Source organism: Pleurodeles waltl, chromosome 3_1 (assembly GCF_031143425.1).
Source record: "Pleurodeles waltl isolate 20211129_DDA chromosome 3_1, aPleWal1.hap1.20221129, whole genome shotgun sequence".
NCBI classification, from domain to species: domain Eukaryota; kingdom Metazoa; phylum Chordata; class Amphibia; order Caudata; family Salamandridae; genus Pleurodeles; species Pleurodeles waltl.
In genome coordinates this window covers 162,299,668-162,316,172 of record NC_090440.1, presented here as the reverse complement: position 1 = coordinate 162,316,172, position 16,505 = coordinate 162,299,668, and the positions used below count along the sequence as shown (strand labels likewise).

The 16,505-nt window shown below is 42.4% G+C and overlaps 1 protein-coding gene across 3 annotated transcripts in view; it reads right to left on the bottom strand.

The window, feature by feature from the left end:
• Nucleotides 1–11,950: 11,950 nt before the first annotated feature.
• The window catches only part of ACSBG1 (acyl-CoA synthetase bubblegum family member 1), a 450,391-nt gene continuing 445,836 nt past the window's right edge, over nt 11,951–16,505 (bottom strand). For all 3 annotated transcript variants that reach the window (XM_069222050.1, XM_069222049.1, XM_069222051.1), the window contains exon 14: nt 11,951–12,715. In XM_069222050.1, the coding sequence (XP_069078151.1) occupies nt 12,639–12,715 (77 nt within the window). In that variant the 3' untranslated portion in view covers nt 11,951–12,638. The remainder of the gene's footprint in view (nt 12,716–16,505) is intronic.

Below are 16,505 nucleotides of genomic sequence, written 5' to 3'. Positions count from 1 at the left end.
TAATTTGTGCTTGTTGTTTCCGGTGCTGAGCACCGGCACTTATTTTTGGGGGCCGGTGCTTAGTCTTGGATGAAGGGAAAAACGAAAAAGCGCCACAAAGGGAGAAAGTAGAAAGTTGAAGGGGCAGGGATCGGCTTTATATGGATTGAAGAGGTCCGCGATGGCTTCAGGATTACGCCGCCTCAGTATTCAAGGTTCACATATTTAATTACAACAGCCGCATGTTTAAGAGGAGGGCTTTGGGCACCGGCCCCTTTGTATTTACAAATTAAGCACTGGAAGCTCGGGACATGTCACAGCATCCCTGGTGCTCTATTAACAAATGCAGGCAAGAAAACGGGGTAGCTGCTCGTCCATATGCCAATGGTGTTTGCAAGGAGTAGCATGGGAGGTGTCACAAAGTCACTCTCACAAAGGCACGTGGATGCTTCCATGCACACTCTCAATACCGCTTGCATGAGTGTTTTTAGGTCTGGCCTTGAGACAGCTTTAGATATTTCAAGAGCCTCTTGCAGAAAAAAAACATATTAGGAAATACACTTATATACTAGTGGGACTTTGGCTCAGCCTTCTTCATCCACTGGCCTATTCAGTTCTCATTCACGTTTTGCTTCTGCCCCCTCCGACATACAGAACAGTTGGTCAGCCCACTTCGGCCTTTAATTGGCTTGCACTGTGAGTAATAGCATTTAGCCTGATCACACGCGCACGTGCACCTAAATAATAAGTGCTTCAGTCTTGGGCTGATGGGTCAGTAACTTTGCTGATAAATTAATTATTTTTGTTCATTGTTCTGTTTTATGTTTTTTACGCATCGTAGAGGGACTAAACTATGTCAAGTTACAGTATTTCAAAGCCAACAGTACTTTTATTTGTGCAAATAAGAATCACACTTCTCTGTGATGTGCTTTAAAACTAAAAAGGGTTTCTACACTTGTTCTAGGTACTCCTGCCTGATAAGAACTAAAATAATATACCATTATATTCAGGCAACTGCATCTTTTTTTACTCTTTTTATTCTTGTGACATATGCTTGGAATAAAACAATAAATAGCCACCGCACCGGTTTGTCAAGACCAGATATAATGGATTTGCCAGTGCTTGTTTGTCAAGACCAGATATGATGGATTTGCCAGTGCTTGTTTGTTAAGAGTAAACTGTCTAAAAGCCAAGTGGTCTTAATAGAGAACTGAATTGTACAATTTATAACATGTAAGCAAATCAGAACATGAAACAACTTCTTGTGTATTTAGAAGCAAATGACTAAAACATAACACGTAGAAGGAACATAATCTATGAAATTGTTAGGAAACAGAATAAATGTATTATTTGGGGTTTCCTTCTTTCTACTCCACATATCAGCCCTAAATGCACCATAATAACATTAAACATGTAAACGTGCTGTGGGCATCTCCACAGTTGTTATTCCAATCCAGTATCTTCTACATGAACCATCAGGCTCCTGCAATTCAAAATCCTGCATAAGTATAACCATCCGACTCAGATTAATACCTTAATGAGACCAACTGACCAATTCTCAAAAATTCCAATTTGCTCTCTCCTAGTTGTGGAACTCTGCATATCCATCGCACAAGTTTATTAGACAGATGTTAACCAACCAGTAAATTCCTGCCAAGAGTATCGAATAAAATAGTAGCCTTTCTTGATTAGTCAGTTGAATATATTTAATCCCATTTGTTTCTGAAATTTCAAGAATAGGCCTCCATTTGCTGGTTGAAAAGCTCATTAAAAATCTTATCCACATCTTGCCATTTTAGGGCATATTTATAATCTGCGCCGGATTGCCATCATTTTTTTTTCCGCAAATCCTGCGCAAACTTAACTCCATATTTATATTTTGGAGCTAGATATGTCTAGTGCCAAAATATTGGAGTTAAAGTCATTTTTTGCCTGCGGAAAATTACCTTGCGTCAATGAGATGCAAGGTAGGCGTTCCTGGGCAAAAAATGACTTTAAGGCCCTTGCGCCTTATTTATCCTCCCGTGCAAACATTGTGCACGGGTGGGAGGCAGGCAAGCTTAGCGCCATTATTTAACGCCTGGGTCAGGGCAGGCATTAGGGGACCTGTGGGCTAAGTACAGGTAAGTAAAGGTAAGTATTTACCTTTTTTTTTAAATGCCATAGGGGGCCTAGATATGGGTCCCCATACATGGCACAAAGTGCAGTGGCCATGCCTGCTCCCCTGCACTGGCCATTGGGGTGGTGGGCATGACTCCTGAATTTTCTAAGGCAGGAGTCATGTGGCATGGTAGGTTTAGCGCCATAAAATGATGCTAATCTGGTTAGGGTCATCTTTTTTATTTTAACCAGCCTAGCGTCATTTTTTGGTGCTAAAAAAACATCTCCCACACCGCCACCCCCACCCGGCTAACGTAAAAAAATTTTACGCTAGCCCACCCTTTGCGCCGGATTGCCCCATTCCATTAATATGGCGCCCGGCTGGCATCCTGGAGTGCCGCAAGCCATCGCTATATTTTTTGACGCAAACCAATCAGGGACTTAGGTCTCAGATTCGGCCAATTCACCAACATATGCAAGTCATCTGCTTCCAACATCCTTCATTTCCAGCAGTGATTCTGATTGTTTTCTGATGTCAGCTAATGACAACAGATTCCAGTAGATCCTGTGGAGAGTGAAAAAATGGTTCTTTTTAAGTGCAGCATTCAACAGTAGATTAAGGAGTGCTAAGAAATACTTGCCGTACGTCTTCTGACTCTCTTGTTGACAAGTGTCCTTCCCACACACTAGATGGTGACATCTGACTTTTATCATCTGTCTTACATAATTCCCAACAGGCGGCAGAAACTTCTTAGTTCCCAAGGCAATATGTTTTGTAAGTGTGATTCCATCTGGCATAGCTCATTCGAAGTCCAATCTTGTGTTGCAGACCAGGAAGTCAGTTGATGATAATCAAAACTTATTGGAATTCCTCTTTTTTTTCTCCTTAGTAGCCCCAAGAGTGCAATTCAACTGAACTCGTAGCTGACCCCAAATACTGAAGTCAGCTTCCATAGCGGGAAGGTGTAACCAATTTTTTATACATTCAGGTATGCCAAATTGAGGCCAACTTACTATAGAATTTTTTATCCAAGCTCAAAGGAATACAATTAATTGAGAAAGTAACGTGGATAAGGTAGAAATGTTAATTCAATTTACACACCAGTACAAAGTTAATGGGAAATTACACCACTTACTAAACAGTCTTCTCCCTCCTCGATACTCTTATTAAGGTTGATTCTGCCCATAGCATATACAACAGTTACCCCAAGGTGTTTTTCATGTGTTGGCATGTTTTTGAAAGTTAAACTCTAGTTTGTAATTTTGGGCTTTGTGTCATTGATCTGAAATCCATACAACTGACCAAAACTATGCACAGCCTCTTATGTATGTGGTAGAAATTTTCCTGGGTCTGAAGAACAAGTTACTTACCTTTGGTAATGCACTATCTGGTAGAGACTCTATCTAGCCGCAGATTCTTTACCTTAGACTAATCCCCAGGAGTCAGACTGGGTGTGGAAGTTTTACGAGAGCAGTACCCCTGTGCACCAGTAGGTGTCATAATTCGGCCCCATATGGCGTTGTCCGTGCAGCACGTGACTTGCACAATGTGGGTCGGTAAGAAATCTGTGGTTAGACAGAGTCTCTACCAGATAAGGAATTACCAAAGATAAGTAACTTGTTCATCTGATAGAGACTTGCAGGCACAGAATCCTTACCTTAGAATGGATACCAAAGCAATACCTCCCAGAGGAGAGGCTGCAACACTGATTAAACTAGGAAATCCTGCAGGTCTGAACAGCAGATGCGGCTCCTCCATTAGGGCGGAGGAGCGTCATCCCCCGCCAGCAGCAGCAGCTGCAAACCTTTTAAGACAAAACGATAATAAACAATGTTTATTATCATTTTGTAAAACGATAATAAACTATGTTTATCATCGATTTGTATTATAAGGGGCGGGGCCACAGTCGTGACGGGAACGGAGGGAGAGTGCACAGCACTCCCCGTCACTGTGCATGTATGTTTGGCTGGCTGTCTCGGGCCGGCCAAACACACATGCGCAGTGTGCTTTCTCCAGCCCAGCACTGTGTTGTCAGGCTGGAGAGAGCTTGCACAGGCTCTCAGTCTGCCTGGGAGCACCCTGGTTGGGTGCTCACAGTCAGTCTTGATGCTGCTTTGAGAAGCGTCAGGATTGGCCACAGGGCAGGCTGGGAGCCTGTGCCTGCAGCAAGGAAGGAGGAGCGGAGGAGCGGAGCAGCGTGGCGCGAAATTCAGGTAAGTTTTTTCTTTAAAAAAAAAGAATATTTTATTCCTCCCCCTTCCCCCTGCCCCGCTGCCTGGCCCCTTTTCCCTCAGACAAGCAGCCACTACTGAACAGGCAAAGTGTCTGTCTCGGTGGACCTGACTGTCCAGGCAGTAGTGTTTTGTAAATGTTTGCAGGGAAGCCCACGTGGCTGCCTGACAGATATCCAGGACAGGTACTGCACAAGCTAAAACTGTGGTTGGAGCCTTGGCTCTTTTGGAAAAAGGCTATAAACCTTTAATAGGTTGTTTTTCGGCCAATGCGTAGCAGATTGTGATACATGGTCATTGTGAGATGGTCTGTTTCTGCACCGCCTTTTCTTTCTTGGCTCCAAGTTTCCCGAAAAAAGAGTTGATCGGCCAGCCGGAACTCTTTTGGGCGATCAAGATAGAACAACAACGCTCTTTTTAGATCCAGCTGATGGAGTTGCTCCTCTTCTTTAGAAAGTTGAGGCACAGCATAAAAGGCAGGCAGGTTGTTGGACTGCCCTAAATGAATGGAAGTTACCACTTTCAGTAGGAAGGATACCAGCTTGTCTCGGTAGATGGAAAAGTACGGAGGTGGAAAGGTACGGAGGCTCAGATGACAATGCCTGAAGCTCACTGACTCTCCGAGCAGATGTTATAGCTGCTAGAAAGGCCATCTTTATAGGAAGGAGCCTGATAGGACAGTTAATTAACGGCTTTAAAGGAGCACACATCAGAAATGTGAGGACTCAATCAAGGTCCCACTGTGGCACAATGAAGGGTGAAGGTGGGAACATGTGTTGAAGGCCTTTCACAAACCTGTGTACAATAGTGGACTTGAGCAGGGGCGGCTGATCTGGCAACCTCAGGAATGGCGAGATGGCAGAAAGATAGCCTTTCAAGGTGCACAAAGCAGGGCCCTGTTGGGCCAACGTAAGGATAAACAACAGAACCTGGGAAAAAAGTACAGAAAGAGGTTCAACTTGTCTGTCTGTACACCATGCTGCAAACCTGTTCCAACGGCAGGTGTATACGGTTTTGGTGGAGGGACACCTGTCTACCATCTAGGTTTGTCCACCCTGGCATTCAGAGAGCTGGCCAGGTGTTGAACCACCAGGGAAAGGCCCTGACATTCCAGCCATGTCCAGAAGCGCAAAGACTCTTGACAAACAGTCAATAACCCCACCTTGCCCTGTTTGTTGCAATTCCACATGGCGGTGGTGTATGTGAACACCAGAACCAGCCTTCCCCTGATTGAAGGAAGAAAGTCCTTCAATGCCAGCCAGATTACTAGGAGCTACAACAGGTTGATGTGGAGTCTGGATTCTGCCACAGACCAGATACCTCTGATCTCCACCTCTCCCAGATGGCTGCCCCACCGAAAGATGATGCATCTGTCACCACATTCAATTCTGGTTGGGGATGGGAGAGGGGTCTGCCACGGACCCAGTCGCGGATCGTTAGCCATCACTGCATTTGCAGAGCCTCCGAGATCTGGACCATGTCGAAGTGATTCCCTTGATGCTGTGCTCACTGGAACCTCAGGTCTCTCTGCAGATCCCTCGAATGCCAATGGGTATTTGTGACAAGAAGGATACAGAAGGCCATAGCCCTAATAGCCTCAGAGTCAGTATCACTGAAATACAGGATAGAGGCTGAAACATCAGTATCACAGACTGAATATACAGGACTCCCTGCTTAGGATAAAAGCCCCGAAACTGCAGTGTCCAGAACAGCTCTGATGAAAGGGAGTGTCTGAGAGGGAATCAGGTGTGAAGTTTGCATGTTGAACTGCAGCTTTCACCTGTGGGCAAACAGGACGGAAAAGTAAAACTAAGCATCCTGTAAGTCCACCAATACCATCTATTCTCCCGGGTCCAGGGCAGACAGGACATGCATAAGCATTCTGAATTTCTTCTTTCTCAGGAAGAGATTGAGAAGGTGCAGGTCTAAAATAGGACGAAGGCCTCTGTCTTTCTTGGGCACCAGAAATTAGCGGAAATAGCAACCACAACCTACTTCTGAGGCTGGCACCTTCTCTATAGCTGACAAAGCAAGGAGAGGTATTCCTCCGTCAGCTTATCGCAAGTAGGTGGCATGGGTGGTGGGTTGGTCACAAGGAGGAGGGAGTAGCACCTTTAGACTAGCTCCAAAACCCAACGGTTGGATGTTATTGACCTCCAGTGGTGCAGGTGATGGCCTATCTTGCCCCTCCACTGGATGCCCATGATGGTTGGAGGGCACCTTAAAGGGATTTTGAGCTGTTGCTGCTGGGTTGGGAGGGGTGGACTGGGTCGTCCTATGGCTGCCTATCCAAAATGGTCTGTGGGAACCGCATCCTCGGCTACAAAAAGATTGTGTGGTTTGCTCGTGGGGGTGGCTGGGCTTATAAAGATGCAGTTCAAAGCCACTTCTGTGGCCACAAAAGGGGCAATAGGGAGACTGGGGCTAGCGAGGGGCCATGGAACGGCCCAAGGACCTGGATGTCGCTCTGCTGCTCTTGAAGTGCTAGAGCGCAGAGTCCGCCTTGTCTCCAAACAACCAACAGCCATCAAAGGGCATGTCCATGAGAGAAGCTTGGACATCTCCTGAAAAGCCAGTGTTTCTCAGCCAGGCATGGTGCCCAAGGGCCACTGACGATAAAATCACTCTCCACAACAAGTCGGTCGTATCTAGTCCACATTATATAGTGAACTTGGCTGCGTCCCTCCAAACAGCAATGGCTTGAGAGAGTATGGTGTGGGCCTCCTCCGACACCATGGGCAACACTTGCACAACTAAGACACAGTTCCAGGCTGGAGGACGAGAACATCCTCTTCCTGAAGGCATCCAACATATTGGATTCCCTGTATGGTGAAGTGGTACGGAATACGCCGCAGTTAACTTTGGAGGTGGATGCCTGGACCAGCAAGCTCTCCGGGAAGGGATGCTGGGAGAGGAAACTGGGGTCCTCTGGGGTGGGGCAATGGCAGTAGGCAATTGTCCTGTTGTCATAGGATTCTCGTTATTGGAACAAGACTACTGGATTCGGGGCAGCAGCACCACTGCCTGTGGGTAACTCCGTCAACCCCACCTGGGTTGGCAGCTGTCATAGAAAGCAATTTTTTTGCCATAGCGTTTATATGAAAATGGAATGATGTTGGTATTGGATCTAAGCATCCGTGCAAGCAGTTCAATATATAAAGGGGAGAGAAGACGCCCTTGTCTACTTCCGGTTCCATTGTGGGGTTCGATTCCTATTCACTAAAACCTATGCTGTAGGAGAACTACATAGCAACTACATCTTCCTACAAAACTCATTATTACCCACCCCAAAATGCATCAAAACTTTTGTTAATATGTATTTAGTTAACTTTGTCAAAAGCTTAATAGCATCAAACGTTATTACTGTCAATGGTCTATTAAAAGCCACTGCCAAGTCTATCAATCCTATAAGTGTATGCAATAAATCATGCAGATGTCTGCCAGGTAAAAAACCCTTTTGGTACTCATGAAGTAATGTCTTTGCAACCAAATGTAGCCTTTTAGCTAAAATACTAGAAAAGTTTTGTATTCACAGTTAAGTAGAGATATAGGCCAGTATAACTCTCACTTGGTCACTTGATGTCAGAATCAATTATGATTGTGTCATCCCAGGAGAAAGTCTCTAATCACCATTTAATAAAATGGAATTAGGGTTTTCCATTTAGGATTTATTAGAAATTATTATTGTTTCACCAGTCTCTAATTACACCTTGCTGTTGAATACCACTAGGATCAGCTGCTTACCTTTACTTAAGCTTCTTTATAGATGTTCCTACCTCTTCTTCTAGTATTTCATGATTCAGTATCAGCTGCTTGTTTTTATTACATGTGTCTTTCCATTAAACATATTTTATTTTGCTCGGCTCAGATGTTTTTCTTCTACATATAGGCACTGAAAGAACTTGCAGAAAGCTTCTTCTATCTGGCTAAATGTTTTTCAGTAAAGTAAACAGATATTCTCTTACTATAATTTAATTTCTGCTAAACTATGATTTATGTTTCCAAGCCAATAACTTGCCACTTTTCTCTCCATACTCAACATGATGCACCCTACTGACTTCCTAATGCCTCCATATTTTGTCTTCTATACCCACTTTAAGTCTCATCTGAATCTCTTCCAACGTAGAGACTAGTAACTGTCTGATAATCTCCGCCAAGTCTGTGTTTTACAACATTTTTTTCAACTCTTGAATCTCCTCTTCAATGACATTCTTCTATTCTCCATTTTCTTTACATTAACTCAGGTAATATTTATGATCGTCTTGCTTAGGTACGCTTTGTCAGAGTACCAGACCATTCTAATGGGTGCAGATGCCAGATTAAAATAGAAAACACTCCTCTCAACTGATCTGCCTGCATAACTTAATTTTTAGTCAATCATCAATCTAAGTCAACACTTCTGATAGGGCTTCCTAAGTTTTAAACAAACAGCTGCATAATTAGGTAAGTGTAGTGTTAGGTGTTGTACTTCTTTCACCCAATCCACTTCCTGCCTTTCTTTTTTAGAAAATCAGTCTTGAATATTGACAATATTTTTTACAGTGTAAGGTATAATCTGTCACTGTGCCAGCCTGTATACGCCAACTATCACATAATCTCATATAAATCATTGCACTTAATGGATAGGTCCAAACCTTGGATGAATTCACACTCAACTATCGTGAAGCTCTAACACAACAATTATCAATTATAGCCCGCCGGTATAGCCCAGCTATGGAGGGCTATAAGGCTATTAGAACATTCTACCACTAGAGGGCAGAATTTTCTAAAAATAAAACAAAGTCCTTACAGAGCCCTGAGGGGATTAAAATCCCCTCAGGCTGCGTGAGGCCTTAGTTCACAGCAACAGTTGTGAACGAAAACATTGGAATGTTGGAGCTCCGGGCTTAAACTGGCTGTTAGAAGCCACACTCCATTGTTTTCAATGGAGCTCTCAACATGCCAATGTTCTAATAGGGTTATAAAATCACCCCCAATAATAATAGGGAAAGAATAGACTAACAGATTGGAAAACACACATTTAAATGGTTCGGGGTTGTCTACATTAGGGTTGAAGAATCCTACACAGATGAAAATGGGTCACTGATTTAAACTTTTGCTGTTGCCGACCAACCAGTAATATCAGGCTGGAAACTTCTAGTTCCAGAATTTTGCTTGACCAAGATTGCAAACCCCTTGACTCAATATAAGGTAATACAAGCATTTGCAATGCAATGGGTCTCGCATTTGCTCAAGTTAGAGCTGATAACGTTGTAAATTCCTAACTGGACTTTTCTTGTAACTTAAATTGAAAATGAAAAGTAAAACAGTTGACATAAGCCAGCCGATTCAAAGCACCATGGCTGCCATGAGCTTGAGCCCGAAGGAGAGACACAAAAAGAAAAAGAAGTTCGCTAGCAGTCAAACGTATCGGCAATCGTGCAATTATCCATGGAATAGGGTTGATGTCCAAGGAAGTAACCAAACCGCCCCAAGGACGGACAAACATAAGGTATTTACCAATGATTACAAAGGATATTTGAAAGGCAAGCCTACAAATGAGTGATAGTGATGGGCATGCAGTGGGTGTGGTTAAAAGCCCACAGATAGATTACAACAGGTCAGAGCGCTTGCACGCTCAACCTAAAAACGGTAAATGGAATGCAAGGTGATGTTCTTGAAGATGGGAAGGAAGTGAGTGGCGTTGTGACAGCAGTGTATCCACAAACCCACTGTACTCCCTCCGAGTGTGCCCCAGAATATCAGAGACAGGATCATAACACAAAAGGGAGAGTGGGGGAGAGATTGGCTCAGAAAAAGAACCAGGGCCCCAAACGTCTCCCCACATTCAGAACCATATACACAAGGAGTATGGGGTCTGATTTGGGGATCAGTGGCAAAGAAATTTCCCTTGGCCCTTAGATCTCAGACTTTGAGACTTGGTAGTGTGTCAAAAGTAGCTGTGAAGGGGGAAAGGAATTTTCCTTTACGGACTAGGTGGTCTCACACACTATATAGTGTCTTGCTTCATCATATGACCACCTAGCCCCATCTGGGTAGGACAGTGCCACCTGGACGGACTCAACCTCACTGTTAAAAGAACTTGGAGGGAATGCTGAAATTAGAATTATCTGGATAAACAAGCGATCCAGTTGTGCTATGGAAAATATAAAAACACCTAGTCTGTCACCTGTGTGATAGTACACCTTTATTCGTGGTGACTGCTGGTATGGTTAAAAGCAAGTGATGGGACACCTACTGAGAATAATGGCTCGAAGGGTCACCTATTTATTGATTAATGGCCAACATGTTTCTGCCCACTTCCGAGAGCCAAAGAAGGTCTGGGGACATTCATCAGGGCCTGGGATCCCTAAGTATATGCACTAAATATTCAAGTGTGAAGGGATGGTGAGTTGTAGGGCTGCCTCATTAGGAGGTGCTCTAGTGAAAACAAGAAGAAAGCCTACCTGTGGGGAGCTAAACCACGGCAGTCCTATTCCTGCTGGGCTATTTGCCCCTCGTCTATGGGAGGGGGGAGTCCCCTTATAGTCACACATACTCCAAAGGGAGGAGCCCTCCTGAACACCTAATCCGTTCCCCTCCTGACCGGAGACAGAATATCATGTATGGAAATGTTGAGGACAAAATATCAAAACCAAAACATTGAAAGATAAATAAGTACAGATTTTCTATACCTAACTCATATATATATATATATATCTCCAAAGTATGTAAAAGTGGAGTTAGGAATAGTAAGCCTATACATATTCTATTCCCATGTGCCTTTCGATATTTTTTGCACTATATTCTTGTACCACAAAATTTCTATTGTCATTATTCAGAAGTAGCATCTCCCACCACTAGGTTTCTCTGTTTTTGGGTCCCGGGCCAAGTCACCTGTAATCGGCAGAGGCTTCATCTTCCATTGTAATGGGTCTGGTACATTTGTTCTATAGTGGCTGCAGCTCATCTATGGCCCTTATATAGTGTGGTAGTAAAACATTATATATCACACTATCCGACCAGGTCCACATCCCCTTCATGGGACACACCGACTTCCCACAGTCCCTCACAGCCACCTGAAAGGAAATGAGAGACGCTGACGGACAGAAACATATTACAACACTCTCAAAGCCCTCTCCCAAGCAGACTGGCAGCTGCAGCATGGATGACAGCAATAGCATTACACCACCAAAATGTATTTGCGCCAAAAATCGTGGTGTAGGTGCACCCAAACCCTGGGCCCTCTGGGGCTTCCAGAAGTTATGATGAAAAGTCTGGGAGTGGAATTGTTCTTATTAAATAAAAAATGTGGGTCACGAGCCCTTTTCCAGACGGGCAGACAGATAGAGTGTACTGAATAAAATAAATAAATAACAATGTTTGAAGTACAGATATAGAAAGCTGCTGTCGCAGAAATGCCACAGCGCTGCATAGCTCAAACATTAAGGAATCAACATACGGAAGAAAAAATAATAACACTATCTGAAAAAAGCAGGGTGCCAAATATGGTGTACTTGCCATAGTGTTGTTTACTTTGGCTTCTCCTTTTCCATCATAACTACGGGCAATCGTGCCCAGTGACGTACTTCCATTATTGGAGGTGGTATGAATGAAACCTCGAGAGGAGAGGTGTGAAATGGAGAGGTCTGGCCATTAGTGGTACGGAGAATATTTCTTTATTTCAATATAAGCTGTAAAAATGAACCCGCCATTCTGAATCGGGATATACACTTTATATTCCGTTTTACTTTAACATAAAAACAACCAGAACAAGCAAGAAAAATAACAAATCATTTTCATTCATTCCGGCCATTAATTTATCAATCAGGCTTCGATACTGATACATAATACAAATGGAAACAGCAAAACTGGGCATGGTGGAAGATCACGAGGAGAGGACAAAACACGCGAAATTTTATAACAACAGGATGATGAACACTGTATTTCATACCAGTTCAGTGCAATGCAACACTTAACAGTGACTGTAGAGGGGTACACTAACAAGGATGGTTTCTTTACACAAAAGCACAGTATTAACACATACTGAGAACACATTTACAACAAGCAGCTTGTGCTTTCATTTCCACAGATTATTGTGCACACAGTAAACAGTATGTTAATCAAACACATATATTGTTAATATAGATAAAACCCGAAATATTTACAGACCATTTTCTTCATAATATTTCTACATTCAGAGTGATTGATAAAGTTGGACGTTTGTGGTTGCTCTTTCATTGGGGGTTCTTCTCTGCATAGAGTTGGTGAAGGTGTAGGACCCAATACTGTCGACTTTTGCTCATGTAAACTGTTCCAGGGAAGGCATGAAGGAGGATGCTTGCTTCTTAAGCTTCATAAAACAGTTCAACTTCATTTTTATACTTTTCAAGAACAGCTCGCCGTCGGAGTTTCATTGTAGGACCTGCAAACCAAAAAAACAAATAGGTTACTTCATATATTTTTTTGACTGCTGATCTGAGACACCATCAGTATTTTTCCAACACCACAAGCTCTGTAGCTATTCACAGAATGTCACCACCGGAAGCCTTTAAGTATCCATGTCAAGCAAAATTCAGCTTGGCCAGAACTTTCAATTCTGGTTGCGGAATTGGAGAAATTTGGCGACTACATTAGTCCTGTAATGCAGCGTTCCCACCAAATTCTACCAGTCGCCACGTGGCAGAATTTGTTTCATGTTTGAGCAATGCAAGGACAATGGAAAAGAATGAGAGGCTCCAGAATTGGAGGTGGGGAGTGCAAGCAAGGTTTGGCGTCCCCCAGTGCGATTTCCGGTCGCTAGGAGGGCTTCCTGCTCGATTTTCTAACACGGGGGGTTGCAAGCAGTCAGCGTCAGAGGGCTGCTTCTCAAAAAGAATTTCTTGTTGCGAACCAGTGAAATCAAATGGCTGCACGCTTGTGTGGTGCAGTTCTCACTGATTGAGGTTCCACTTAGGCTTACAAAAGATGTAAGTGTTCCTCAATTAAGGTATGCATACCTAGTGTGTCTAGTCAGCCTTGAATTAGGGATAAATCCCATTGACCAAGTACTGCAGGGGAGTTGTGTGATGTGTATATTAGTGTTTGGTAATCATATTCTCTACCTCAGAATACTACAAGGATTACAGGCTGCAACATGTTCACATCAATACTCATTTTAATTTCACATACACTTGTAAGTGCCTAGTAAGGTTGTGTGGTGGAACGCCTTCAATTAACCTTTGTCAGAGAGATAAAAAGATTTTTGTTTCAAGCAAGCACAGTAAACATATGTTGTGTGCAGAAGTCCTTAGTCTGAACAGGTGACTTGGTGCTTGTGTACTGAGATCGCGTTTTTTCCTCCTGGTCAGGATTTAAAAACACTTCCACCGAGGTCGATGGGATCTTTGGACCCAGTAAAGAGTGTGGTAAAATAAAATACATTCACTCAAGTCTCAATCAATACAACAACAAATTTAAACACCATAACCAAATGGGCATTGGAAACAAAACTCCAATCAAAAGGTTACAAAACTTTATTACAACCACAAAGCCAAAGTCAAGTAAATAGTGAGTAAAACTATAAAATATAAGTAAATGAAAACCATAGGCTGTCCAAATCTGCAAGACAAATTTAATCTACTCAACATCAATACCATTACACATTCCAGAAGAATTACACACACAAGCAATGATAATATTTGTGCAACAGAAAATTATTTCAATTCATCAGATGGTGACATCAGTCAACTCCAAATTCATAGGTCAATACATAAAATTTGATGAGGATGATTATCCCTACTACTATTGCAAATTAAGACAAGCATGTGTGGGAATGGGCTAACACATACGGGCAAAAGCAAAAAGAAAGCAAAGACAAAAATAATTTCGAAAAATCATCTATCTCATGTTAGACTAGACTAATTAAAAATAAAAAAAATATAACAGCATGATCAACTCATTCAAATACGGCAAGGGGACAAACAACATTACAATTTTTTATACCTCTCCCCAGAACAGCATACAATTTCAGGCTTGTCAGCAGAACATGTCAGATTCAGCACAATTCATCAGAAACATCATCAGGGGAAAGTGCAGAACACAAGCTGCACATCAGGAACATGCATAGGACAAGTTAACAATTGAATTTAAAGGGGCAGTTTAGCAATACAAGAAGGAACTTAACAGTATGAGAATAGAATGGGGAACTTAATGGGGTGAGGATTAAATGGAGACAGAATTAGGACTAAATAGCATGAAAGGACTAACTAAAAGTTGCAAAAGTCTCTGCCTAACTAGAAATGTCCAAACCAATTTGATTGGTCAACTTAATAGGACCACGTTTCGTAAAAGGACACTATCCAATGAAATTTAGAGCACCCATTAAGTTTGCAACATCTCCAGATTCTCTCAGGGTAGATATGAAGTCATCTGTCCTTCAGTGTGACACCGGCAATAACTAGCAACTCTATACATTAAATAAAACATTCCAAAATCTTCCCAGGGCTCACAACAGTTCCAACGATTCACATGAGACCAGAATGATTGAACAATGGGGTCTGTGTTGATGTTAAATTTCCTGCTCTCGATGTACCAGTTCCAAGGTCAACAGAAAAAGACTTACACATAATACAATATAACTTTTTGCTAAATAAGTGAGATGGCTTAATGGAAAAATTCAGGATAAAGGAAAAGAAACAATTCAGCTTTTCATTACTGCTGCAAATGTAAAACTTCAGGCCTAGTTATGCTAGCACAAGAAATTCAATTGATTCATATAACCATTAATAAAAATGCAAAATATTAAGGCCCGTATTTATCCTTTTTTTAGCGCCGCATTTGCGCCGCTTTTTGGCGCAAAACGGCGCAAACCTACAAAATACAATGGCATTTTGCAAGTTTGCGCTGTTTTTGCGTCAAAAAACTACGCAAATGCGGCGCAAAAAAAGTATAAATACGGGCCTAAAACTCTTGAATGTATCTCATTAATAACACTTCATAAAATATGGAAAGCATTTCAATATTAATTGCAACCTTTGTTAACAAATTCTGTGTCAGGACCGGAGGCGAAGATTATGCCTTACTTTCTCCACTTTATTGAACAGCAGCCAAGAACAAAACGATAACTACAACTCCCATGAAGACTTGGGAAAATGGAGTACAGTCTCAACAAATAAAAAACAGGCATTTTGTCCAATCCACAATAGGCAGTCCATAACATAGTCCTTCCTTGCTATCTCCTCATCCTCTTTCTTCGCTGCTCGCAGCCGAGTTAAGTCACCATTTTCTTGCTGTCGATGATTATTTTACATTATATAGTATTTGTACTGTTATTCATATTTATTATGTGTATATTGGTTTATTTTACTCGCAGGAGTGTTTTTCGCCCCTTCACGAGCGTTTTCCACTGTGGGAGAACTTCCCGGTGACCGCCAGAGGGCGCTCGTCGGGAAGGTTTCCCTTAGCAACGGACGCGCTGAAGGAGTTGCGCTGAAGGAGACGCACGTTTTGCTACTTACCTCAGCGTGAAACGAGTTTTCTCCTCAGCGCGTTAGTTTTTTCTTGATTAGTTCCCTGCCTGGAGAGAGACGCCCTGCCTTCTAGGGTCGGTATTCATATAATTTAAAGCTTAAAAAAGGCTCTGACGGCCTGTTGCTTTATCGGGGTCTGTATTTATTTATTCAATTTAATTAAATTTAACCCTTTTGGTTATATTTATTGCCGTTTTATGGGACATACTCCCAGGTAAGCAATAAATATTGCTATTTTACCCCTCTAGATATTACTATGCACTGGGGTGTAGTGTCCCTGGCTTTAGCCTCTCTTACTATCTGTATAACACTCTTCAATTTATAAGCTGACACCCAGCTATATATATATTATTCCTTTAATACTGCTCTAAATATTTTATTATTTATATTATTCTATAATTTTTTTCCCATATTTCTAATATGGATCTTAATGAGGAGGAGGAATGTTTTGATGCTGTGGATAAGTCCATTTATAGGGCTGTTTCTGAAGTAACTGGTCACCTCGAGGACAGATTATCTCAACAAATAGCACGCAAATGCGCAAAGTTCTCAACCTCTACTGGTATACCTTCGGCCCCTCCTGCCTCCAGTGAGACTTTCACAGACGCACCTCCTTCTAAGCGTCCTTGTGAATTGGGTATTGACGTAGATCTCTTTGATAAAGTCAGGAATTCCCTAATTTCCCCTTCTGATCCCCCTTTTCCT